The following is a 27,477-nucleotide window of genomic DNA, read 5'->3' on the forward strand; positions in this document are numbered from 1 at the left end:
GCAAAGGCCAATGTTCGCCAAGCACTCTGGCTGTTGTTGTCCCCTTCAGCTATCGCTTCTTCTATCTGCCGTCATTTCTCCTCACTTTTGGAATTCTGAAGTATGCTAAATGTCTCACACGCTTATCCCGATTAACATAATTATTTACAGCGCAAAAATTGACATTTTCGGCTGGTTTTAACGGGCCCGCTACGCTGGAAACATGGGAGGTTTCACGGCAGTCGGGTCACGACCCATGACCCGTACTGTTGCTAGGCTACTCCAAATGGATTACACGCGATGAACTGCAGGTTGGCACTTACCATTGTTTCCAGCGTAGTGGGCCCGTTAAAACCAGCCGAAAATGTCAATTTTTGCGCTGTAAATAATTATGTTAATCGGGATAAGCGTGTGAGACATTTAGCCTACTTCAGAATTCCAATGACGGTAGATAGAAGCGAGAGCTGAAGGGGCAACAACAGCCAGAGTGCTTGGCGAACATTGGCCGTTTGCTCACTGCATTTCATCAACTAAGGCATTATTTGTGTTTTTTCTTGATTCCTTTGGCATCTAAAAAGTTTCCGAAGTGATAAACTGGCTGTAAATTTTTTAAAGCGCCCATGGTTCTCAAGTGGGTTTTTACATACAAAATGAAAACGCTTCTGAAGAAAGATTTACTGCCAGATTTATCACTTCTGAGACTTTTTAGATACCAAAGGAATCAAGAAAAAACACAAATAATGCCTTACCGTTGATGAAATGCAGTGAGCAAACACGATAATTCCCAATATTTTCAATTCTGATATCTGCACAGCCAATGTTCGCCAAACAATTTAGCTGCTGTTGTCCCTTCAGCTCTCGCTTCTCTTTACCTTCATTTCGCTTCACTTTTGGAATTCTGAAGTTGGGTACATGTCTCTCACACTTACCCCGACTTCCACAATTTTTTACAGCGCAAAAATTCAACATTTTGGCGGTTTTTAACAGGTAGGAAAGTACGCGTTTCTTGCATTAATAACATATACCGGAAGTTACGGATGTCCTCCAGATGGATTGAGCGGCTCCGTGCGTCAAGCCCTATGACCCAGTGACCTTACGTGCAACCCCCCTATTGAGGGAGTGCAGCGTAGGCTCACAAGGTTGATTGGCAGGACTGTCATATGTTGATAGAATGGATCGGCTGGGCTTGTATATTTTGGAATTTAGAAGGATGAGGGGATCTTATTGAAACATAAGATTATTAAGGGTTTGCACATGCAAGAGGCAGGAAACATGTTTCCGATGTTAGGGGAGTCCAGAACCAGGGGCCACAGTTTAAGAATAAGGGGTAAGCCATTTAGAACGGAGATGAGGAAATATTTTTAGACAGAGTTGTGAGTCTGTGGAATTCTCTGCCTCAGAGGGTGGTGGAGGCCGGTTCTCTGGATGCTTTCAAGAGTTAGATAGAGCTCTTAACGATAGCAGAGTCAATGGACATGGGGAGAAGGCAGGAACGGATTACTGATTGTGGGTGATTAGCCATGATCACATTGAATGGCGGTGCTGGCTCGAAGGGCCAAATGGCCTGCTCCCGCACCTTTTGTCTATTGTCTATTGAATAAGTAGAAACAAGTTAAAGAAAGTAAAGCTGATGAGCAAAGTAAAATTGCAGACACAGGAAATACAAATCAAAAACAAAAGAAATATATATCCTTTAGATTGCCAGTTGAAGACATAAATTGAAATTTTTTAAATGCTGGAAATATTCAGGAGCAGCATCTACCACTGATAGGAGCAGTCACAGTCTTGAAAAGTTGAAAACATTTTTCCTTCTAGTTGCCTAATCTGGATATTTTCAGATTTGAGTACTTTTACAATATTTTGTTGTTGCACTAATTTGTACATGGTGGTGGAAGATGTGGATAGAGACTGCTCTTAAGATATGAGTATATCATGTAATTTTAATGGAAGGAAGAAAACAGAATCCAATAAATTTTAATAAAGAATGTAAATGGGACCTTGATGGGTTTAAAGGGAGTGCAGGAACTAAGATTCTGGTTCATTGAGTGGAATGTGGCAACCCTGTTTTATGTGGGTATGTTCATAGTCGTAGAAACATACATCACAGGAATAGGCCCTTGCAGCTCATCATCCATACTAACCGTGATTAACTAATACTAATCCAATTTTCCTGTGTTAGGCCTATAAACCTACATGTCACATGTAGCGACATATAGTGAAAAGATTTATTTTGCAAGCTATTCAAACAAATCAAATTATTACAATCAATCTAAACTCAGGTACAATAGGTAGAGTGAAGAGAAGGAAAAAGAGTTCAGAATATAGTAGCGATGTTACAAAACTTACCTTCAGCGGCGCTGCAGTTCTGCGTGACTTTGGCGCCTTTGAGGGGGGGGGGGGGATTTAAATCCAGTTTTTTACCGCCTGTTCGAGGCAGGTTTCCTCGGGCTGCTAGCTGCTGCAGAAAAATCGTTCCGACTTCCATTCCCGATTTTTTTTTAAATCGCGAGACAATTTAATCATATTAAAATAAAAAGTGACTTCTAACGCCGTCAACGCCTACAACGTGACGGATCTTAAGTATGGGACAAAACATGGTGTAAGTCGTTTATTTTACATATTTAATTTGCTTCTTGGGATGACTTTAATCAATCCTCTATAAGCAAAAATGTGATTTGGGCTGTTTCTAGGCATGGGGTACTTAATTGGGGATTGTTGTTATGTATGGCAATAATTGCACTGACATATATATATATAAAATGTATTTCATTGTACCTTTGGTACAAGTGACAATAAAAGAACCATTGACCATTGAAAGGTACCATTGTCCAGTTGAAAAATCAGACCACCAAGTCCAATTAACTTTGTCAGACTGGCATTGAAGATACCCTTTGAAATAAAGTGATTCCTCTTAGCCTTGTCAGTATTTATCCACCATTCAACACAAATGACTGATAATTTGCACTGAAATGCTACACTTGTCGCTTTACCCTCCCCCCTCCATTCAAGGACGTAAGCATTCCTTCCAGGTGCGGCAGAGGTTCACCTGCACCTCCTCCAACCTCACCGTAGGCTTGGCGATCGCTTCGCCCAACACCTCCGCTCGGTTCGCAATAACCAACCGGATCTCCCGGTGGCTCAGCACTTCAACTCCCCCTCCCATTCCGAATCCGACCTTTCTGTCCTGGGCCTTCTCCATGGCCAGAGTGAGGCCCACCGTAAAATGGTGGAGCAGCACCTCATATTTCACTTGGGCAGTTTACATCCCAGCGGTATAAACATTGACCTCTAATTTCTGGTAGTCTCTGCTTTCTCCTCCCCTTAGCCCACTGTCTCCGCCTCTTCATTTCCTCTTCCCGCCCCCCACCCACACCTCACATCAGTCTGAAGAAGGGTCTCGACCTGAAACATTGCCTATTTCCTTCGCTCCATAGACGCTGCCTCACCTGCTGAGTTTCTCCAGCATTTTTGTCTACCTTCGATAATTTGTATATTGTTTGTGGAAATTGGTGCACAAATTATGTACTGAATATCCTGAATTGAGATTCCAACTCAAAGCACTTTGTTGGCTAGAAAGTGGTTTTGCTGTGCCTAAAAATTGCTGTCTTCTCCCATAAAACCAGATTCATAATAGTCTGAACTGAAGTAGGCATTAAACATGCAGCACCTGAACTCTGCATTTCTGATGGTTGAATGCCATTATGATTGCGTAGTAAATAAAAGATACATTTATTTATAAATTTATCTTGTATTTAAAGCTGAAGACATCAAAATATTTTGTAAAAAGTGTAACATTGCCACAAGATACTAATTCATTTATGAACTGAATAGAAAAGGGTTTCATTTGCTATTTATACTGTAATTGGATTGCAGTAATAAGCATGAAATTATTTTCTGATTAATTCAGAAACCTGCACATTTGAATTAATTAGTACATTTATGCTTGTATTTCATTAGCCTTTTTTAATTCATCTTATCAATTTTAGATATAGTGATATTTTTTCATTGAGCACAATTTTCAGAGTTCCCCATCCCTGGTGGGATGATTAGTAAAGTATTAAATTCTCAGATGAAGGAGTTCATATAAATTCCCGACTGAAGCATGTTTACTGTTTTAAATGCAAATATTACTTTCAATTTATTCATATCTGGAATCAAAAGACCAATCAGCTGAATTAACTTTCTCCTAAATCAGAATTGAGCCAATAGCTTATGAAAATGTTTTCTTGATTAGATGACCATTTTCAAGCAAATTTTGTATGTTTAAAGTTGGTTCATGTACACAAATGTCTTACATGACCCAGGGTAATTATTCTATTATTGACAAAAAATAATTCTTCAAATCTAGAAAATACATATTTTGAAGTTATATATTTTATTGCAGATTATATGTACATTTTCACTCCTCAAAGCTACAGATAGAAAAACACATACACTGTGTTGGGCTGGGTGAATACCGAACTAAACAAGACAAATCAAGGAGAATGAGAAAAGGATGATCTGAACTAAGGTTAATCTTCTGCAAGAGTTAATTTTATTTGCCATCAAATATTAGCATTTTTAATGGAGTCATTTAACAGAGCAACCCAATACTGTTTCTAAATGATGAGAAGTATTCAATATCATCAGCAAAATCGATTTATACAACAATAAAACCACTAAGGCAGCAATGGCTCATCCCACTGTCACTAGTATGGATCGTTGAAAGGATAATGAGGATGCAGCGCGTCTCTGAATACAGATTTGTTGTCAACCTGTTAACAAAAAAAGTAAAATTTTGGCAAATTCTCCACACAAATATGAAACACAAGTTGATCTACACTTCATGCTGCCTTGGCAAGGCAACCAGCATAACGAAGGACTAGTCTCACCGCAGTCACTCCTCCCTTATCCCACCAGGGAAGAGGTACAGTAGTTTGAAAACACACACCTCCAGATTCAGGGAGTTTCTTCCCAGCTGTTATCAAGCACTATATCGTCCCTTTACCTGTTAGAGTGTGGTCCTGACCTAACATTTACCTAATTAATCAAGAGTTTATCTTGCACTAAATACCTTTATCCTGCTTCTGTACACTGTGGACAGCTTAATTGTAATCATGTAGTCTCGTTGACTAGATAGACGCAACAAAAAGCTTTTCACTGTACTTTAATACATGTGACAATAATAAACTAAACTATGAAATTGTTGAAAGTACATTGGAGAAAGCTATGAACACTTACCACTATCTTAGGAACAATATACCGCCAGTTTCTATTGAGATTTCCAACTGTTTTCATCTCGTCTTCAGTTAGTGCAAAATCAAACACCTGAGGGTGGAAGGGGAATAAAAATGGCAAAACAGTGTCTTGAATGTTATTTAAAGTTATTCCTAAAGAAATAACAATGTGATAAAACAGCAATTCCACTTTTTATAAATAAATTGGACAAAGAGTGTGGGGTGGGGGAAGAAAGGGAACTAGTATGTTATACATAACCCAAGCAGAATTTTGGTTAATTATCTCCATTATCCAGAATATAAAGCATAGGTAGAACTGACAGCTTTAAAGATCGTGTAGTTTCTGCCTGGGACAACAATGTCTACTAGGAAATTTTGGTATATATATTTTCCACTAAGGCAATAAGCATGAGGGGGTAATAATATCTGCACATTAATCATCATCTGAAATTCAGTTACATTGATTTGAATGAATAACTACAAATGTTACTTCATTGCAAAACATGGCGTGGGGAGACCGCCATGAGGGGAGAGAGGAAGAACAATGGACAATGAGGGGGGGACAAAGGACAATGGGGACCTGTTGTGGGCGAACCGCTGTGGTGGTGGTGCTGGTGGGGAGGGGGAACAAAAGGGGGAGCTGGCGTGCTTTGTAACTTTGTCAACACTGTAGGTGGCTGCTATTTGTACACATTGTGTATGCAAGCAAAGAATCTCACTGTGCCTCATCACATGTGACAATAAAGTATTCCTATTCTTAAAAGGAGAATGCAAGACCATGCAAATACAGACTGATGTACGAAAAGCTGCAAATCTCAAAGAATGGATAACTAACCTTTTGGACAAGCTGATAAAAGAACACAGTGCCGTTTATTCCACAAGCTCCACATGAATAAGGAATTTCATTATTAGCTGGTGTATATGATAACTAATTTGAATCTGAAGTGCAGTGTAACTAGTGTTTTGCAAGTCACAATATGTCATCTTAACTCTTATACTCAATGGTTTGGGCAATGAAAACATGCATATCAAATGACTTTTTCACTGCTTTATCTACCTGCATTAATTTCATATGACAAATCTTCTGTGGTACATAGCGATTGACACAATAATACACGATTTGGGATAGTAGAATGAGCAGACAGGTGGCAGATGAAATTCAAAGAAAACTGAATGATGCATTTTGGCAGAAGCATCACTGACACAATATAGACCAAGTATCTGATGGGTGGAAGACAGGAGAGATTCCAATATCTATATTCATAAATATTGATAATGGAAGCATATGTTGAGAGCATTGTTAAAAACTTAAAAGAATCTTGGGCTTCCTGTGGAGGTACGCATTATGAACAAAGAGAAGCTATTTAGAAACTACAAAATATCAATTGGGCTACCAGTAGACACTGCATCCAGTTTTTGTAATACCATCTTGTAAATTCCAGGAATGAGCAGCTACATCTACATAATTAGTTTGGAGGAAGTAAATTCTTCTTAGAGATAGAAATAGGAAGTTTGAAATAAGGAAATAATTATATGGATGGTTCAGGACCAGGAGGCACAGATAGAGTGATTAAAAAAAAAAGGAAAACAAGAAATTTTCTTTAAAATGGAGAAATAGCAAGGGATAATAACAGGGATTATGGCTGCTAGAAATAGGTGGTAAGAGCTTTCAGAAGGCAACTGTATAACTACTCTGAGGAAAGTAATTTTAAGGTGTTCTCGATCTAAATGGATTGATTTGAGATGCATGCATGGACATAATGAGCTGAAAGATCATTGTCTGTTATTAATATTATTTTACGAATCTACAAAAAATACACTTTACACAAGGCCATTCAATAATACTACTATAGAGGGGGAATATCTTTAAAAATATATATGCAGAATAACCAGCATAAAACACTTTCCAAAAATTAAGCAAATTCAAAAGAAACCACGTACATTGCTGAATGAATTAATAAAAATAAATCCTCTGGGAGACCGAAGACTTTATGACTCCAAAAAGAAAAAAAAAGATTGAAACAGTAGAGACTTGTTGCAAACCAATATTTTGTTTAGATAACCTACAAATCTGCATGTCTGGGATGTGGGAGGAAACTCAAGTACGTAAAGGAAACCCACCCGAACATAGGGAGGTGGAAACTCCACACAGACAGCACCCGAGGTCAGGATCGAACATGGGTCTTGAATGAGAAACAGCAGTTCTACCAGATGCACCATAGTGCACCCTAAATTAAATTGAAATGAAGTATAATTATTTAATATGCAGGCAGAGGACAGAATCGATCAGCAGGGAATAACTAATGTGTATTGAATTATTTTCAAATTAAATTAAAGTAGGGATCATTCTGCACCCATGAAAAAAGTGCTAAAACAGTGAAAATAGAGAAAACTAAGATACCAGTGCAGTTAGTGGTTTATAGAAAAAAATTGGATACACTTCACTCACCAACACTGGAAAAACTATAGGATCATTCAAGGAACAGTTAGTTGCTACAAGAGAGAAAAAAATTAATTCCTCCCCGCATGGATAAATTAACGAGCAGAATGTGGGAACTCGCATCGATAATCAATGTGAAAAATGGGGATTATTGCATTAAAAACAAAGCTTTCTACAACCAATTAATTTTCAATCTTAATATTCATTTGCTACACATGGAACAATAGGAGACACTCAGTATAAACACCTGAAAAATATCAAGTTACCTGCAGGTTCTGTGCAATTCGTGCCGCATTGACACTCTTGGGAATGGCTACAACTCCACGCTGTACCTGCCACCTGCAGGATACATAGAAATAAATGGAGTGAAAACGACAACTCTTATTCAGGAATTAAAACATTAACAAACTACAAAGCAAGGTGGCAGGTATCCAAGTTTTAAAGAGATTGCAAAGGGTCTATTGTATACAACTTTTTGTTAAATATTACTTCAGAAGCCTTTTTGAAATAAACCTCAAATTCAAAAAGGTAATCTCTTATAGTAAAATATCAAATACAAAGTAGATCAATGTTCTAGTGCCAAGAATTTATCAATGCCTATTCACCCCCAACTAATAAGAGTCCAACATGAAAGGACAATGCCAGTCACGAATCTCAAAAGGAAGATGCAATTTAAATTCTTGATAAACTACAAACTGAGAAACAGACTAGAAGTGTAGGAAAGAACTGCTAGTTTAAATCGAAGGTAGACACAAAATGCTGGAGTAACCCAGCGGGTCAGGCAGCATGTTGTTCAAAAGGGAACTGCAGATGCTGGAATATCGAAGGTACACAAAATTGCCGGGGAAACTCAGCGGGTGCAGCAGCATCTATGGAGCGAAGGAAATAGGCGACGTTTCGGGCCGAAACCCTTCTTCAGACTGATGGGGGGTGGGAAAGAAAGAAGGAAAAGGGGAGGAGGAGGAGGAGCCCGAGGGCGGGCGGATGGGAGGGTGGGAGGAGACAGCTAGAGGGTTAAGGAAGGGGAGGAGACAGCAAGGGCTAGCCAAATTGAGAGAATTCAATGTTAAAATGTTGATTCAGGAATTAAACATTAATCCTGCATTAATTAAATGCATTAATTAAGGTCAGGCAGCATATCTGGAGAGAAGGAATTGGTGACGTTTCGGGTCGATACCCTTCTTCAACCATACTAGAAGGCTGGATGTACTCAAGTGGATAGATTACATGGTACAGATGAGGTGTACACGTGTCTTTTAATGGTGGCAAAAGAAGAAATGGCAAAGACCCTGGTCCTCAGCACTTGTTTGCACCGTCATCCACCACTTTGCGCAACAGTTCTCCCTCCGTGTCCTACACAACCCTGGGGTGGATGTGCTTTGAATGTAAGGAGTGCAGCAAAAAGTTTACCAGATTGATTCTAGGATGGTAGGACTGATATTTGAAGAAAGATTTTGGGGCTTATATTCACAAGAGTTTAGAAGAATGAGAACATTGGAACTTATAAAATTCTGACACGACAGGACAGACTAATTTCAAAAGTCAAGAGAGTCAAGAGTGTTTTATTGTCATATGTCCCAGATAGAACAATGAAATTCTTACTTGCTGCAGCACAACTGAATACGTAAACATAGAACACTGTAAACAATATGATAAACGAGAGAAAGAAAAAGTTCAGTATGTATGCAGGAACGATGGTTCTAATTGTTGGGGTCGGTCTGGTAGTCCTGCCGGGATAGCAGCGCCATCGATCCGAACCAACCCGCATCAAGACTTCCGTGGACAACTCCTTAACTGGTGCCCAAGAAATGCAAGATTTGTTGTAAACATGCATTTTTAATTATAATTGGCATTTAATATTCATTTAATTTAGCAGTCCATGGTGCTTGTGAGACACAGGTGGGTCAGAGACGTATTGTGTCATTATTACGTAACCTCTGTTGGTCCGGTGAAACAGTTAATATGGGAAAGCTCTGGAACCAAGGGTGTCGGAAAATTGGTTTTCGACCTGTATGCACTTTTGCAAGATGGGGGGGGGGGAAACAAAATAGAAGAAAAATGAGCATTAAAAATGTTTTTAAATTACAATTGGAGGGCAAATTTCTCTAATGGATAGGCCATACAAGCAGCAGATGCACGTCTAGTGAATCGATACATCTGTCCCAGTCTATTTGATATCTGATTACTGTGCAAATCTTCTGAAAATATAGATTTTCCCCAGAAAATATATGGTTGTGTTGTTTTCAAAATAAACTTTTAAAACAAATTAACATGCTATTTATTTCCTATGTGTTATTGAAGTTTGAAGTATCGATTTAAGTTGTTTTAAATCTTATGCTAATTTAAAAATGTGGTTTTGAAATCTTGTACCTGAGCAACACTTGAGCAGGTGATTTCCCATGTTCATTAGCAATAGTTTTAATATTAGCATCTTCTAGTAAAACTGGTTCATCTGCGGCTTTCCACATGCGATCAGAGGAACCAAGCGGACTATAGGCTGTAACTATTATTCCATATTTCTGGCAATGTCCGATCAGCTCATTTTGTGCTAAGTACGGATGGCATTCTACCTGGAAATAACAAAGAAAGAAAGGTCATGGGTAATATAATCAGGACTTGAGATAATGGATCTAAAAAAACTTTTGATTTAAATACAAGATAATTTATTGGAAGCCTTTAGAAAGAATTTGCTAAGTTTATTGGAATTCTTTCCCCAAATACCCATAAATCATTCAGATATGTTGGCTATGGCAATTATTTAGTTGTGGACATCTTTTGTGAACATTATGCAATATCAGTATATAAACCTTTATCACAAATTGTGAATGTACCTATACATTTAGTTCAAACAGTTGCTTTGCTCAATATATTTTGGAATACAAATGGCACATATAAATTATTTATCAATCTTACAAGTCCAAAGAAATTAGTATCTATTTTAGGAAAAGTGATAAGCATTATATACAACTGATTCACTGGATAGGATTCCAATTAAAATAACATTTCTAACCTGCAACGCTGCAGGCTTAATAGTAGCTGCAGCGATAACATCATTAATCTGTTGTCTGTTGAAATTCGAGAGTCCAATAGCTTTTACCAAGCCCTTTTCTACTAATCTCTCCATGGCTTTCCAAGTTTCCTTATAATCAATATTATCATATTGCATTGTGCCATCAGGATTCTTTGGAAAGCAGCTGTCACCTTTTCTGCAAACCACACAAAATTGATAATTGAAAACATCAATAACATACAACATAGATACATATTAGGTATGTTGCAAAGCCTACCTGAAGCGTCTTTGAAAATCTGCCGCTACGGGTGTGCGCGATTTTGGCGCCGTTTAGAGGGGGTGGGTTTAAAACGCGATTTTCTCTAGGCTGTTCAAATCGAAGATGTTCAGCCTAGTTAATTATTAACGAAAAATCGCTGGAAGACCCCGTCGCAAAAGCTATTATTAGGTTTAAAGGCCTTGAATAATAGTTATAGTAGTTTAAAAATCAATCTCTAAACCCGCGACCGCCAGCAACCGCATGGTCTCATAAAGCAGACAGCTGAAGGAAGGTTGTATATTTTTACATTAAAAAGGGCTTCTAAAGATCCCGTTATACAAAGTTTAATATTGCGAGTAGCTCATTTTGGGCCCATTATATCGCGCAGTATTTTTCTGGGCATTTGAGGGCACAAATCTACCGCAATGTGAACGTTCTAAACCAGCGCGTTCACAGGATCCCACTAGAAAGCTGATTTAAATGGGCATTTATTTACAGCAATTGAACACTGAATTCCTTCCATTTGGCCTATAAATTAATGTAAATGAGATTTAAAAATCATGTTTTATTGTGAATTATTTGTGAATATTATTTGGACATTTAGGCTATTTAAAAATGTTAATCATTTATTAACAAATGGATAGATGTTTAGATCTAGTAATTGAAGTCTGAAATTAGCTACAATTAGGTAACTAACTAATTATATGCTTTAATTTCAGATCATCCAAGTAAGATTATTTTATATTTGTTTCAGAATGCTTCAATCTATGATAACTGAAAATTTCATTCAGTTATCTTAATTTTTAAGAAAGTTATGGGCTTTTGACTGTTCACGATCACAACTTTTTTGTTATGTCCATAGAAAATCAATAGGGAACAAGATGCTCATTTCCGAGTATGAAAATGGCCATAACTTTTTAAATACTTGAGATATGAAAGTGAATTAGGTGTCAAATTAAACTTATTTTTATGCTTTATCTGATGGGATAAATTACAGACTTGATTTTTAAAATCTCAAAATTTTGTAACATTGCTATACATATGAATAGAAAATGTGCATCTTATAACTATTATGTTATATAACCTATACAAGTTATATATATAACTAACTATTATATTTATATAAACTGTTCACAAACTCACATTGCTGCAGATATCAATGAATGCAAATCCAATTTTGTGATATAATTCTCTTCAAGACTTTTAGCAGGCAAGGAGCCTGCTACAATGGGTATTTTTTAAATACATATGCAGTCCATTTACAAAACTAAAAGCACTTTATTGCAAGGTCATAAATAACCATCCAAACCACACAAGAAAAATAGATATAAATTATACTTTACTTAAAGGCATAAGGCCAGTGCATGAGGTACAAATCCAGATAAGTAAGCTTCAGGTCTTCCAGAGATTTACGACAGGCAGGTTCCACATCTTCAGGATGATGCTTGGTATTCCACAACTTGGAGGTTACAAAAAGTTCTTCACGTTTTACCATCTGCAAGAGAAACAATATGATACAGAAGTTAAATCTGTTAGTTAGCTTGGATGTTCAATCAACTCTGTTACCCAATTGCTGAATGCTAGGTGTCAAAAAGTCCAATCATTCAAATTTTTATTTCCAAATCTGAATCACTGCCATCCAATTTTTTAAAAATCTTTTTGATTTATTGGTGCAGTATGATTTTTACCAGTAAACATGAAAACAATAGTTAACATGGGACAATTTATTTTGGAATGTTAACACAAATGATACAATGAATTTCATTATTGAGGGTAATCCAACAGCGCAACAAACTGATCACATGAACCAAGTAGAACGGTTAATCAATATTATGCTGCATGATTATTATAAAAGTCAAAAAACTTCAGGATGTTGGCCAGCAGACAGAAAAATTAGGTTTACATGGCATTCTCCAGCAGTATGATCAATCATACGTTCATAAGTTCTAGGAGCAGAATTAGGCCATTGGGCCAATCAGGTCAACCCCGCCATTCAAATGTATCTTTCCCTCTCAACCCCATTCTCCTGCCCTCACCCCATAATCCCCGATATCCTTACTAATCAAGAATCTGTTAATCTCTGGCGCAAAAATATCCATTGACTTGGCCTCCACAGCCATCTGTGGCTATGAATTCCTGGATTCATCATTCATTGTCCTGCAGTCGGTAAACTTTTCAATGCAGCAGTCAAATTTACACTTATCAAAAGCTGCATTTATTTATAGACAATAGGTGCAGGAGTAGGCCATTCGGCCCTTTGAGCCAACACCGCCATTCAATGTGATCATGGCTGATCATCCCCAATGAGTACCCCTTTCCTGCAGTCAACATAGGCAACTCATTCTACTCCACAGCTAATCTCTGCTGTGGGGTTCCACAAGGTTCCATCCTTGGCCCCATTCTCTTCTCCCTGTATATGCTCCCCTTAGGCCAAGTCATTGAAAGGCACGGCATTTCCTTCCAGTGCTCCGCAGACGATACCCAACTCTATCTCCCCCTGAAGCCCAAAACCAATCAAATCTGTTTAACTTTACCCACTGCCTCGAGGATATAAAGTGTTGGATGGCCCAGAACTTCCTCCAACTAAACGAGAGTAAGTCTGAGGTCATCCTTCTCGGCCCCTCGGACTCAATCAAAATGATAGCAGGCAGCCTTGGAAGCCTTACCCTACTACTCAAACCTCACGTCACAAAACCTTTGGCGTGATATTTGACTCAGCACTGAAATTTGACAAACAAGCCAATGCCGTGGTAAAAGCTAGCTTCTTTCAGCTTCGGACGAAAGCTAAAATAAAAAAATTCCTCCAGTTTGATGACCTGGAAAAGATCATCCACACATTCATCTCCTCCCGCCTAGATTACTGCAACTCCCTTTACACTGGCATCAGCCAATCTTCCCTGTCCCGCCTGCAACTGGTCCAAAACGCCGCAGCGAGACTCCTGACGGGCACCCGAAAAAGGGACCACATCACCCCGATCCTGGCCTCTCTCCACTGGCTCCCTGTGCGGTTCCGTATAAACTTCAAGATTCTCCTCCATGTCTACAAAGCCCTCAATGGGCTTGCCCCCACCTACATAAAAAGTCTTCTCACCCACCACTCCACCTCCAGGCCCCTCAGATCGGCCGACTTGGGGTTGCTGAATATCCCACGGTCTAGGCATAAGCTCAGGGGCGACCGCGCCTTTGCGGTTGCAGCCCCTAGACTGTGGAACAGCATCCCCTTTCCCATCAGAACTGCCCCCTCCATTGACTCTTTTAAGTCAAGACTAAAGACTTATCTATACTCCCAAGCCTTTCCTGATGTCCTCTGAGTGAGGGCTACATGTATATATGTATGTAGTTTGTTTTGTTGTGCTATTCTTATAACAAATGTAAAGCACTTTGGCCAATGAGAGTTGTTTTTTAAATGTGCTATATAAATAAATGTGTCTTAAGTCAAGCCACATTTATTTATATAGCACATTTAAAAAAGAAGACTTTCCTGCCTTCTCCCCATATCCCCCGACTCCGCTATCTTTAAGAGCCTTATCTCGCTCTCTCTTGAAAGTATCCAGAGAACCGGCCTCCACTGCCCTCTGAGGCAGAGAATTCCACAGACTCACAACTCTCTGTGTGAAAAAGTGTTTCCTCATCTCCATTCTAAATGGCTTACCCCTTATTCTTAAACTGTGGCCCCTGGTTCTGGACTCCCCCAACATCGGGAACATGTTTCCTGCCTCTAGCCTGTCCAAACCCTTGATAATCTTATATGTTTTGATAAGATCTCCTCTCATCCTTCTAAATTCCAGAGTATACAAGCCTAGCTGCTCCATTCTCTCAGCATATGACAGTCCCGCCATCCCGGGAATTAACCTTGTAAACCTACGCTGCACTCCCTCAATAGCTAGAATGTCCTTCCTCAAATTAGGGGACCAAAACTGCACACAATACTCCACGTGTGATCTCACTAGGACCCTGTACAACTGCAGAAGGATCTCTTTGCTCCTATACTCAACTGCTCTTGTTATGAAGGCCAACATACCATTCGCTTTCTTCGCTGCCTGCTGTACCTGCATGCTTACTTTCATTGACTGATGAACAAGGACCCCCAGATCCCATTGTACTACGCCTTTTCCCAACTTGACACCATTTAGATAATAATCTGCCTTCTTGTTTTTGCTACCAAAGTGGATAACCTCACATTTATCCACATTTAACTGCATCTGCCCACTCCCCCAACCTGTCCAAGTCACCCTGCATTCTCATAGCATCCTCCTCAGTTCACACTGCCACCCAGCTTTGTGTCATCTGCAAATTTGCTAATGTTACTTTGAATCCCTTTGTCTAAATCATTGATATATATTGTAAATAGCTGCGGTCCCAGCACCGAGCCTTGCGGTACCCCACTAGTCACTGCCTGCCATTCTGAAAGGGACCCGTTAATCCCTACTCTCTGTTGCCAACAAATTTTCTATCCATGTCAGCACTTTACCCCCAATACCTTGTGCCCTAATTTTGCCCACTGATCTCCTATTTGGTAAAAATATTTTATCAGTAAAATATTCTAAGATTACCTTTAAACAAGTTTAATAATTTTTGATTAAACTGAAAAGGATCAAAAACATGCAGAAAACCGACATTATATAGTCCAGTCATTTGAAGATGGCCCACCATATTTCATTTCATTTTATGAAAGATACTTCCAAACAAACACATATCTGATTCTTATCCATGCAACAATTTTTAGATCATACCTTGTCAACACCAATTATCTCTTTAAAAAGGTCTCCTATTTCATCCTCATTATTGTACACTGTAGCACAGTCCACATGACGATAACCAATCTTTAAAGCATTCTCAACAGCTGTTTTTACCTTGGCAAAAAGAGCAAATGTAATCACTACTGACAGTTAAAGCTTATTTTTTGCAGAAATATTAAGGATGAATTGCTATTTCAAACATTGTTAATCTCAACCACCCCATAATACAATATTTCTTGGCAGAGTGATAGAGCATACTGAGCAAAGATGATATAAGAAGCTATATGTAATTCACAGCAATTTTCACACCTTAGTGAGTAAATTCAATACAAAATAACAGCCTGGCAATACTTCAATCTGTTATCTCAAAAGTATATAGCAGGACAAAGTAAAGGTTTCAGAATTCCTATCAATTGGTATTGTGCGTAGCTACAATTTGTAGCTGTTAAACATGACCCTACTGATGCACAGCTTTGCAAAGAAGTACTAATGTACAATTCTGGGCAAAAGAAATCTACTATTCTAGTAAATTCAGAGAACACGAAATCATTTAGGGACTGAATGTTCAAAGTCAAATCCAGAAAATTATAGGACGGTGAGCCTCACGTCCGGTTGGAAAGTTATGGAGGATTCTTCGGGATAGGGTTTACTCCCATTTGGAAGAGAATGGGTTATTTAAGGACAGTCAGCGTGACTTTGTACACAGCAAGTCGTGTCTTACTAATTTGATTTGAGTTTTGTTTTGAGGCGGTGAAAGGTGATTGATGAACAAAGGTTGAGAAAACTTTCCAGGATGATTAGCATTAGCTGACATTGAATCTTTCTTCACAACTGATTTATTTATAAAGTATGTATACTGACGGGTCCTAAAAGAATATTTACCATTAAGCATTTTTTCAAAAAAAAGTTTTCGTTTTCTAATGCAAGGTCATCTTGCTGTCTATCAGAGGCAGAGCGTACAGGACATTAAAGGCCCTGTCCACTTTCCTGAGTTACTCACGTATTCTCCCGAGTTTCCCCCTTGATTCAAACTCGGAGAATGTCCGTAGCGAGTCCGTAGATATTTCGTAGCGGATCGTAATGCCAGCCGTAGGTACTTGGGGCATCAGGTAAGTCGGGATGTTTTTTCAGCATGTTGAAAAATGTCCACGAGTAAAAAATATAGCCCCAAGTACCTACGGCTGGCATCTCCGAGTTTGAATCAAGGGGAAAACTCGGGAGAATTTGTGAGCAGCTCGGGAAAGTGGGACAGGGCCTTAAGAGGCACAGTTTGTTGATTTATCAATGTTATTTATGCTGCTATTCAAAAGAAAATAATTTCTCCCTCACAGCAAAGCTTTATTTTGTCATTTTGGTTGCACAACGAAATTCCCAAATCCTTAAGGGTGCCATCCCTCTTGAATAGTGGACAGTTGTAATACAAAATGAATGCCAAATAAGATTTATGTGGGTTGTAATGAGAGACAAAGTAAAGAAACTGGAGAACAGAACTGTTTACCGCAGATTAATATCCATGCCACGCAGCCAATGTTAATTTCAGCACTCAAGCATACATTTTTTCTTTAAAAACAGAATCAATGTAAAATTTAAGGTAAGTAATTGGCTGGATTAGACAAATTTTTTTTTAGCTTTAGCAAATTTAAATTCAGATGATATTGACAATCAAATTATTCTTTGTAGTTAGGTTTGGGCAGTTTCCATTAAGTTAAAATGAGCAGATTTGAAAGTGAATGTACCTTAGGGCGACATGTGGAAAATGGAAAATTCCAACTGATGAATGGATGGCGTTTTGACAAGGATTGGATTGAAGCGAAGCACTTTGCAGCACTTACTCTGCGTATCTGATCTGCAAGCATTCTTGAAAGGTAAAATGTTAACAAGGCAGGAGAGAGGAAACGGGACATTTTGCACTCAATTATACCATTTAATTAGCAAGTTTTTTTAAGGATCAGCTGCAGATATAAAAAGTGCAAACACCAGCAAACTGCAAAAACAAGGAAAACAGAAGCTTGCCAGTTTCCTGTTTTCAACAGTATGTTATTTTGCCAGTTAGCTTTTTGGTACTTTGCCAGCCAGCTTTCTGACATTTCCAACATTCTCTGGCTTTTCTAACATTCTGTGGTATTATAAAAGCAGTGATATAGAAGAGTGTTCATAATACCTACTGATGACTACCTTCCAATAAATTTAGGAAAATAGGAAGAGATAATGACAACATTGCAAGTTTTGGTATTGGCTTTGTAGGAAACAAACCATAAAAGTCCTGTACAGTGGGATAACCTTTCACACTTAATATTCCTAGTTTATCACATCACAAATAAGAATGGTCATTTTGATGTATCAAATAAACAACTATTTTATTTTTTAGAAGACTTAAATATATCAGGAAGACCTGCTTTGTTCTTCAGACTATAAACATTCACTTCATGGCAAGTCAATAATGTAATCCATCCTGTGACAATTAGATGATGTCCACAGAGGATAAAAAAACAAGGATGGATTGCGAAGATAAAAGAATGAGCAGCTTCCTGTTAATTTTTGTATGAATACCAAAGACAATGAAAGCACATTCTCATTATGTTTCTGTTAATTGGTAAATGTGCAAATTTTGTTGAATTTACTACTTATACCCACCCACATTATGAACACATGGCTCATGGACCCCGCTATATATGATCAAGCCCCTATATAATATTAAATTCATAAATCCCAAATACATACATTAGTTCGTTCCTACGAATAATAGCACTTGCCTCCTCTCTCTCCACCTATAGTTATTGTTATTTATTTTCATTCTTATGTGCTTTGGATGTAATTCATTACATTGTACTAAGTGACTTTTGTGTATTTTTTTAAAACGTAGACAAAATTGACTTACGGCCGACTATAAAAATTTCCTGGGAATGACCTGTAGATCAATGCATATGAACTTAAAACTATTTTATAACTTGAGATTACATTAATATTTCTGTCTTTCAAAATGGTTGGGATTGAAGACCCATGATGCTTCCGAATCCTCAAGCTACAACAATCTGTGGACGAGGACATCCAAAAGGAAGAGTTCACTGAAGGAGAGTATAATAAACTAGGAAAATCCTTTGAAACACTCTAAACCTATGGCCACGTTTTTGAAAAGAACATTTCTATTCATCAGAAACAGATTTGCTGGAAGTATGCTTCTGTCCATCTCAGCCGAGGGTACAGTTCAGTCAAAGCTGTTACACAACGGAGGCGCCTGCCAATATTCACCCTGAAGACTAACATGATATATACCTGTACACTCAATAAAATTAGAAAAAAGCAAAGAGGAAAATAAACTATAATAGGATGGCTACACAACATTACACTCCAAATTCAATTGATGCTTCTCAAAGATAAAGTTGATCATATTTTGCCAGATGGATTACCTCACCAGGCGCACTCTTCCATGTCCCCAGCCCAATGAGAGGCATCTTCTGTCCAGTATTGAGCACAGCATAATTAGCAGTAGACATTTTCGCCCTAAACAAGAAGAAATTGCATAAATCAGTGCACTCTACTTTTGGTAGTTCACACATTAGTACCAAGAGAAAACCATATAAATTAAGTTGGCAAAAGAGAACAGATAGTGCAGTATTCAGCACACACCTTGCGTTCACGTCCTAATGCACCTTGTCCACCTCCACAGTGACCACACAATTCAGAATAATTAAAGTAATAATAAAAATGAAAATCACATTTGACATTTTTAAATTAGACAGTAAAAGTAGAAAACATTTTCACATAAATTAGCAATTCCACTCAAATGCAATAGGTATGCCAGCCATGGCTGATGAGGGACCAAATATTTTAAACAAAAGCCAAAAGAAAATTGCAAATGCTTAAAATCTGAATTTCAATGAGAAAATGGAAGGTTCAGCAGGTTAGACATCACCTGTGAAAAAAGAAACAGAGAATGTTTCTCTGTCTTGAATCTTGAACAAAACAATATGCTGAGGTAACTTAGCGGGACAGGCAGCATCTGTGGAGGGAATGGATAGGCAATGCTTTGGTTTGGCCCCTCCTCAGACAATATAATTCATGCATTTCTTTATGCACCAAATACCAAAGTTCAAAGATGTACATTCCTACTTTTTACCTTACAGTAGTTTCTGAAGATTTGGTTTGGCCATAAACATTGGATAAAAATCTTTTGCATGCTGGCCCTTAAAAATTGAAACGAAGCACTCATGAATGAACGACATTTCCAACCTCCAAATTATCTCTTCTACAGGATAAACAATATTCGGGAGAGATTTCAAAGATGTGCAGATTTTAGATTTTTTGTCTTCATTTGTTTCTTATTGGCAAATTATTTTTGTAACGATTACCGATCCAATTACTGTACAGCTTCAAATAGCTACCATCCTTTGGAAATAAAGTACACAAATCAATATATTTGCGAATGTTCATAAATATGCTGCTAATATCAGAAATTATCCAAACATATTCCCAGAATTTAATATGATGGGAGGGAAACTGCTTTAGTAAAGAGTAATACTGTTGATCAAATTTGGATTATCTTAAAAGGGGAAAAGGGTGTTCATTATTACAATTGGTTTTGTCAAAATAATGATATTGTCTAAAATATTGTCTAAAATATTAGATATTGCCTAAAACCCATTTCTGTGATGCATATCTGAGCATTTAGTTACATTAAACATTCTCAACAAACGACCAATTGCAATATGCTGCCTACTGCCTCAAGTAAAAAAATCATTTCAGGACATACCACGTTTGACTTGATCTAACAATATTTGTATATTTTCTTTAACTTATTGGCAGTTATAAAACATTACTAGATATTACAATACAGACACGAGAAACTGCAGGTGCTGGTTTACCAAAATAGACTCAGGACTTTTCGACTCAGGACTATTCAGTCTAAAGAAGGATCCCGATCCGAAACGTCACTTGTCCATGTTATACTGTCCAACCCGTTGAGCTACTCCAGCACTCTCTGCCTTTTCTGGATATTATATTATGTTAGCAAATTAAAGATAATACAAAAATAATAAATGCTGGAAGTACACATATCAAGCAATATCTGAGGGTTCTTTGACCTAAAATGTTGTCTATTTTTGTCCCCACTGACATTGCTTTCCTTGCTAAGTGATTCTGTGGTTGTTTTTGTTTTGGATTTCTAGCACCTGCAACTTTAAAGGTAGTTGAAAGCTACAGCATGAAAACAGGCCCTTCGGCCCACCCAATCTATGCCAATCATCGCTCACCTTTCACACTAGATCTCTGGTATCCTACTTTCTCTCCCTACACAGTGGCCAATTAACCTAAAACCTGCACATCTTTTGGACGTGGGAGGACACCCGAACACCCAGAGGATACCCACACAATCACAGGGAGAACATGCCAACTCCACAGACAGCAAGGTTAGGCTTGCAGGCAGCCTACTCTTTCTTCCGTTAAATCAGGACTCGTTTCCTCTCTAAGCGCGGACTCCAGGTTCCCATGCCCTTCATCACGTTGAAGTCACGTACCTTCCGAGTCGTTGGGGATGTTGCACTTTTTATGAAGGTAGTTCTAAGAACATCCTAGTGTCCGCCTGGTTGTTCCTTTCCCGTGGCACAGGTCGAAATTGAATGTATGTAATATAATGATTAGGTGCAGGAGTAGGCCATTCGGCCCTTCCAGCCAGCACTGCCATTCACTGTGATCATGGCTGATCATCCACAATCATGGCTCCCCATATCCCTCGACTCCGCTATCTTTAAGAGCTCTATCTAACTCTCTCTTGAAAGCATCCAGAGAATTGGCCTCCACTGCCTTCCGAGGCAGAGAATTCCACAGATTCACAACTCTCTGGGTGAAAAAGATTTTCCTCATCTCTGTTCTAAATGGCATACCCCTTATTATTAAACTGTGCCCCTGGTTCTGGACTCCCCCAACATCCGGAACATGTTTCCTTCCTCTATCATGTCCAGTCCCTTAATAACCTTATATGTTTCAATAAGACCCCTTCTCATCCTAAATTCCAGTGTATAGGGTGATTCACCATTTAAATAATCGTAAACTCTCAATGCGTTTGGAAATCAATTTTACTCAGATGCAAGCTTACGATTATTTAAATGGTGAATGTAGCTTCAGAAGCGTGTTCATTTTGCATGTTAAAACCCACCCGAGAACCATGGGCGATTTTGCAATTTTACTGACGGGTTTCTAACTTTTAATACTTTTCATCTAACAAATGAATAAAGATAACAAAGCCAATAATGCCACTTTTGATGAAATGCAGCGAGCAAACGCGATAATTCCCGATATTTTGGATCTTTAAATCTCCACGAAAAATGTCCGCTATCAACTTCCGCCTTTTTGGCCCCTTCAGCTCCCTCTTGTATTTACCTTAGTTTCTATCTTTTTTTTGGACTGTAAATTTAGGTAGCTGTTCCTCACGGTCACCCCGACTGGTACAGTAAATTGCAGCTCAAAAACGGGCCGTTTTCGATGTTTTTAACGGGTGTGAAAGTGCGTGTTTTCCCATTCACTAACATGTACCGGAAGTGACGCTTGTCCCCCAGTTAAAATTTTCGGTCACGTGGGTGCGGATCTACGCTCGTGACCTTTCGTGAAATCACCCTATACAAGCCCAGTCGCTCCATTCTTGCAACATATGACGGTCCCGCCATCCTGGGAATTAACATAGTGACCATACGCTGCATTCCCTCCATAGGGTGATTTCACGAAAGGTCACTGGAGCATAGATCCTCACCCACGTGACCGCAAAATCCAACTGGGGTACAAGCGTCACTTCCGGTACATGTTAGTGATGCTGAAAACGCGCACTTTCACACCCGTTAAAAACCACGAAAACGGCCCGTTTTTGAGCTGTAAATAACTGTGCCAGACGGGGTGACCGTGAGACACAGTTATCTAACTTTACAGTCCAGTAGATAAAAACGAAGGTAAATACAAGAGGGAGCTGAAGGGGCAAAAACAGCGGAAGTGGTTAGCGGACATTCGCCGTGGAGATATAAAGATAAAAAATATCGGGAATTATTGCGTTTGCTCGCTGCATTTCATCAAAAGTAAGGCATTATTGACGTTTTATCTTTATTCATTTGTTATATGAAAAGTTTTAAAAGTGAAAAATCCGTCAATAAAATTGCAAAATCGCCCATGGTTCTCAGGTGGGGTTTAACATGCAAAATGAAAACGCTTCTGAAGCTACATTTACCATTTAAATAATCGTAAACTATCAATGAGTTTTGAAATAAATCTTACTCAGATTTATTTACTTGATCTAACAATATTTGTATATTTTCTTTAACTTATTGGCAGTTATAAAACATTACTAGATATTACAATACAGACACGAGAAACTGCATCCTAAGGAATGGGATAATTGTCAGTTTTCATTTTGCATGTTAAAACCCACCTGAGAACCATGGGCGATTTTGCAATTTTACTGACGGATTTTTCACTTTTAAAACTTTTCATATAACAAATTAATAAAGATAAAACGTCAATAATGCATTACTTTTGATGAAATGCAGCGAGCAAACGCGATAATTCCCGATATTTTCGATCTTTATATCTCCACGGCCAATGTCCGCTAACCACTGCCGCTGTTTTTGCCCCTTGTATTTACCTTCGTTTTTATCTATCTTCTGGACTGTAAAGTTAGATAACTGTGCCTCACGGTCTCCCCGACTGGCACAGTTATTTACAGCTCAAAAACGGGCCGTTTTCGCGGTTTTTAACGGGTGTGAAAGTGCGCGTTTTCAGCATCACTAACATGTACCGGAAGTGACGCTTGTACCCCAGTTGGATTTTGCGGTCACGTGGGTGAGGATCTATGCTCCAGTGACCTTTCGTGAAATCACCCTATAGCTAGAATCAAAGATGCTCCTCTAGTATCTTTGGCTAGAATGTCCTTCCTCAAATTTAGAGACCAAAATTGTCCAAGGTGGTCTCAATGGGGCCCTGTACTACTACAGAAGGACCTCTTTGCTCCTATTTGCGCCTTACTCCCACACCAAATAGAAAGTAGGTATGTTGCAAAGTCTACCTGAAGCATCGCTGAAGATCTGCCGCTGAGGTTGTGCGCGATTTTGGCGCCGTTTAGAGGGGGCGGGTTTAAAACGCGATTTTCTCTAAGCTGTTCCAATCGAAAATGTTCAGCCTAGTTAATTATTAACGAAAAATCGCTGATAGACCCCGTCGCAAAAGCTATTATTAGGTTTAAAGGCCTTGAATAATAGTTATAGTAGTTTAAAAATCAATCTTTAAACCCGCGACCGTCAGCAACCGCAGGGTCTCATAAAGAAAATAGCAGAAGGTAGGTTGTATATTTTTACATTCAAAAGGGCTTCTAAAGATCCTTTTATACAAAATTTAATATTGCGAGTAGCTCAATTTGGGCCCACTATATCGCGCAGTATTTTTCTCGGCATTTGAGGCACAAATCTACCGCAATGTGAACGTTCTAAACCAGCGCGTTCCACAGGGACCCACTGGAAAGCTGATTTAAATGGGCATTTATTTACAGCAATTGAACACTGAATTCCTTCCATTTGGCCTATAAATTAATGTAAATGAGATTTAAAAATCATGTTTTATTGTGAATTATTTGTGAATATTATTTGGACATTTAGGCTATTTAAAAATGTTAATCATTTATTAAGAAATGGATAGATGTTTAGATCTAGTAATTGAAGTCTGAAATTAGCTACAATTAGGTAACTAACTAATTATATGCTTTAATTTCAGGTCATCCAAGTAAGATTATTTTATATTTGTTTCAGAATGCTTCAATCTATGATAACTGAAAATTTCATTCAGTTCTCTTAATTTTTAAGAAAGTTATGGGCTTTTGACTGTTCACGATCACAACTTTTTTGTTATGTCCATAGAAAATCAATAGGGAACAAGATGCTCATTTCCGAGTATGAAAATGGCCATAACTTTTTAAATACTTGAGATATGAAAGTGAATTAGATGTCAAATTAAACTTATTTTTATGCTTTATCTGATGGGATAAATTACAGACTTGATTTTTAAAATCTCAAAATTTTGTAACATTGCTATAGAAAGGCGAATGATTAATAAGAACATAATAAAACGCATGCAAAAAAAAAAATCTGCTTTAAGAACTCGGAGCTCCAACATTTTGTGTCTCTCGCCGGATGTCAGCCGGTCAGACTATCTGCGGAGGGAAATGGACTGACGACTTTTCGAGTCGGGATCCTTCACAAACAGAAACCTCGTCTGCGTATTCCCTTGCACGTTTCGGGTCGAGACCCTTCTTCAGACTGACCCATTCCTTCTCTCCAGAGATGCTGCGTGACCAGCTGAGTTACTCCAACATTTTGTGTCCATCTTCGGTGTAAACCAGCGTCTGCAGTTCCACCCTGCACATGAGTACATCCGACTGTTTGGTTTTTTTTTCTCTCAAGGTTCCAGTTTTTTGCTGTATCTACAATAAAACTTCCAGAATGCAAACTTACAAATGTTGAAAGCACACAAAAAGAGTCTTCGCTGCGATGATGGAACTGCCGTGTGTCTGCCGGTGGCGATCGCTTCCTTGCTCCACGCAACCTCCTCACGCAGGCAGTCAAATGGTTTCCGGTTGCGCTTCGTCAACAGCTCGCCGAGTATGCGCAAATAATGCTTTTATTTATTCTTTTTAGTGAGGTGGAAGGCAAAAAAATATATAATTTATCAAACACCTCCGGTTCACTGTCTCGGGTCAGAATAGCTGGGCTCGGGGACGCGCTGAGGCTTTCTGCGACTGCGCGCGAGGGGGGCGGGCTCTGAGCACGCGGAGTGGGTAGGCGGTTGCTGGGATTTTGTGCGGCGTCGACGCGCAGAGGTGGAGTGGCCGTTTAGGCGTTACAGGGACAATGGTTGTTTGCGGGCGGAGAGTCATGGGCTGGGGCCGTCGGAGTTTCGGAGCGTGGATGGGCAGAGGTTGTCGTCGGGGAGGGGGGGGTTGGTTGGTTTGTATCGGCGCGCAGAGGAGCAGGTGTTGTGGTGGAGCATCGACGAACTGAGGGTCTGCGCGGGGCATCGACGAACTGAGGGTCTGCGCGGGGCATCGACGCACCGAGGGACAAGGGTTCTGGCGGATGCGTCGGAGCATTGAGGCTGTGGCGGGGCGTCGGCGCACCGAGGGCTTTGGGGGGGGAGTTGGGCGCGCGGAGGGGTACGGTGGCCTGTGGCGGGGCGCGGGCGCGCGGAGGGACAGGGCTTGAGGCGGGCGGGCGGGCGCGCGCTCCGCACGTGTCTAACGGTTTCCAACGAAAAAAAAAGGCGCCGAAGAGGTGGTTGAGAACGGCAAGTAATGTTCAGTCTTTCGGGTCAAAGTAGAGAAAATCATTGTTTCTGACAATAGCAAAGGAAGGATCACTCTACCAAAAAAAAAAAAAAGAAAGATTGTAAACCTTGACGCGTTTGATTCCGATATTTTCAAAACACGTAATTGTGTACGCTTTGGCCAATTTTTATCTAGCCAACCGCTCTTAACTGACAGAAAATGTGGAGCGAGAGCAGCACTTTTATAGTGTTTCTTATTTCGTGACGACCATGATGTAAGCAAAACACAAAGTGCTGGATTAACTCAATGGGCCAGGCAGCATTTGTGGATGGATGGGTATTTGTTGTAGGAGAGCAAACATTGATGCCCGCCTCCAACTCCAAACATTCGCCATTATCTTCATCATTTCCCTTCCTCCTCAAACAAAATAGATTTATTACTCCCACATACCCTCCAACCAGTTGCCAGTCAATGGAATGGACCACCATCTATTTCAGCCTCCTTCAAGTTGGCTATTGCCTAAGATGTAGATGTCTAAGAGTTTTAATACATTGAGCATCAAAGTTGGACGTCTGAATGCTTGCTCCATGCTGTAAATAATTGCAGTCTTGTCTTTTTGAGAGGTGCATCTCTAGAAGATGGATTGATTTCTCACTGGATTTTAATTAACCGACTGTCAAAATTGTTGCATTAGAGATGGAACAAAAAGTAAACCCCTATTGCTTTGTTAAGATATAATATGAATAAAACTAGACCATCAATTGGAAATCAACTCAAGTACTGAATTGAGATGTACAAAGTTGCTCCCAACCTGCTTGACTTCAGGTTCTCATTTTGAACATTTGGAGACCTATGTCTAAATCTGGTGACTCGTTCCACAGATTAATCGACACTAGCCTGACATAGTGGCTCTCGCAGAATCTTGCCTCACAGCCAAAAGGCCAGACTCGTCCACATTTCTAAGACATCCTGCTTTGTCAGTAGAATCCACCAGAAGTGATGGTATCAAGGATTATAAGTGGGAGGTATTTTCCCTGATAATTGACTCTGGAATTGATGAAGTCAAATGGTAACTAGTCAAACATGGGCAAGTAATTCATCTCCATGATTATTATAATTTATCAACCTTCAGCCGATGAATCGGTATTTCCCACAAATAGAAAGTTAGATATAGCTCTTAGGGCTAACGGAATCAAGGGATGAATGAATGAATAAATTTATTAGCCAAGTATTCACATACAAGGTATTTGCTTTGGTGCTCTGCCCGCAAGTGACAACATGACATACAGTGACAGTTAGGATTGACACATAACACATTAAGGGATATGGGAAGAAAGCAGGAACGGGGTACGGATGTTTGGATGATCAGCCATGATCATATTGAATGGCGGTGCTGACTTAAAGGGTCAAATGGCCTACTCATGCACCTATTTTCTATGTTTCTATATGTTAGAAGTGGCATAGGTGGAATACTTAAAAATGAGATGCCAATCTGCATTGCTGTAGCATGGAATAGAGCAGATGTGCAGAGGATGTTTCCACTAGT

General features: G+C 39.2%; 2 protein-coding genes across 2 annotated transcripts in view; one reads left to right on the forward strand and one right to left on the reverse strand.

Moving 5' to 3' along the window:
* Positions 1-4,335: 4,335 nt before the first annotated feature.
* On the reverse strand, positions 4,336-25,729 carry akr1a1 (aldo-keto reductase family 1 member A1). Its single transcript, XM_033028687.1, has 10 exons — positions 25,123-25,729; positions 19,761-20,029; positions 19,051-19,144; positions 15,638-15,757; positions 12,248-12,399; positions 10,646-10,841; positions 10,006-10,205; positions 7,902-7,974; positions 5,200-5,286; positions 4,336-4,733 (listed from the first exon to the last, which is right to left on the reverse strand). The coding sequence occupies exons 3-10, from the start codon at positions 19,135-19,137 to the stop codon at positions 4,668-4,670; spliced, it is 981 nt and encodes a 326-aa protein (XP_032884578.1). The 5' UTR covers positions 19,138-19,144; positions 19,761-20,029; positions 25,123-25,729; the 3' UTR covers positions 4,336-4,667.
* prdx1 (peroxiredoxin 1) overlaps positions 25,406-27,477 on the forward strand; it is a 29,773-nt gene continuing 27,701 nt past the window's right edge. Inside the window, exon 1 of the mRNA XM_033028688.1 lies at positions 25,406-25,487. The gene's annotated coding sequence lies outside the window, so the exon portion shown is untranslated. The remainder of the gene's footprint in view (positions 25,488-27,477) is intronic.

This window comes from Amblyraja radiata, chromosome 10 (assembly GCF_010909765.2).
Source record: "Amblyraja radiata isolate CabotCenter1 chromosome 10, sAmbRad1.1.pri, whole genome shotgun sequence".
Classification (NCBI taxonomy): domain Eukaryota; kingdom Metazoa; phylum Chordata; class Chondrichthyes; order Rajiformes; family Rajidae; genus Amblyraja; species Amblyraja radiata.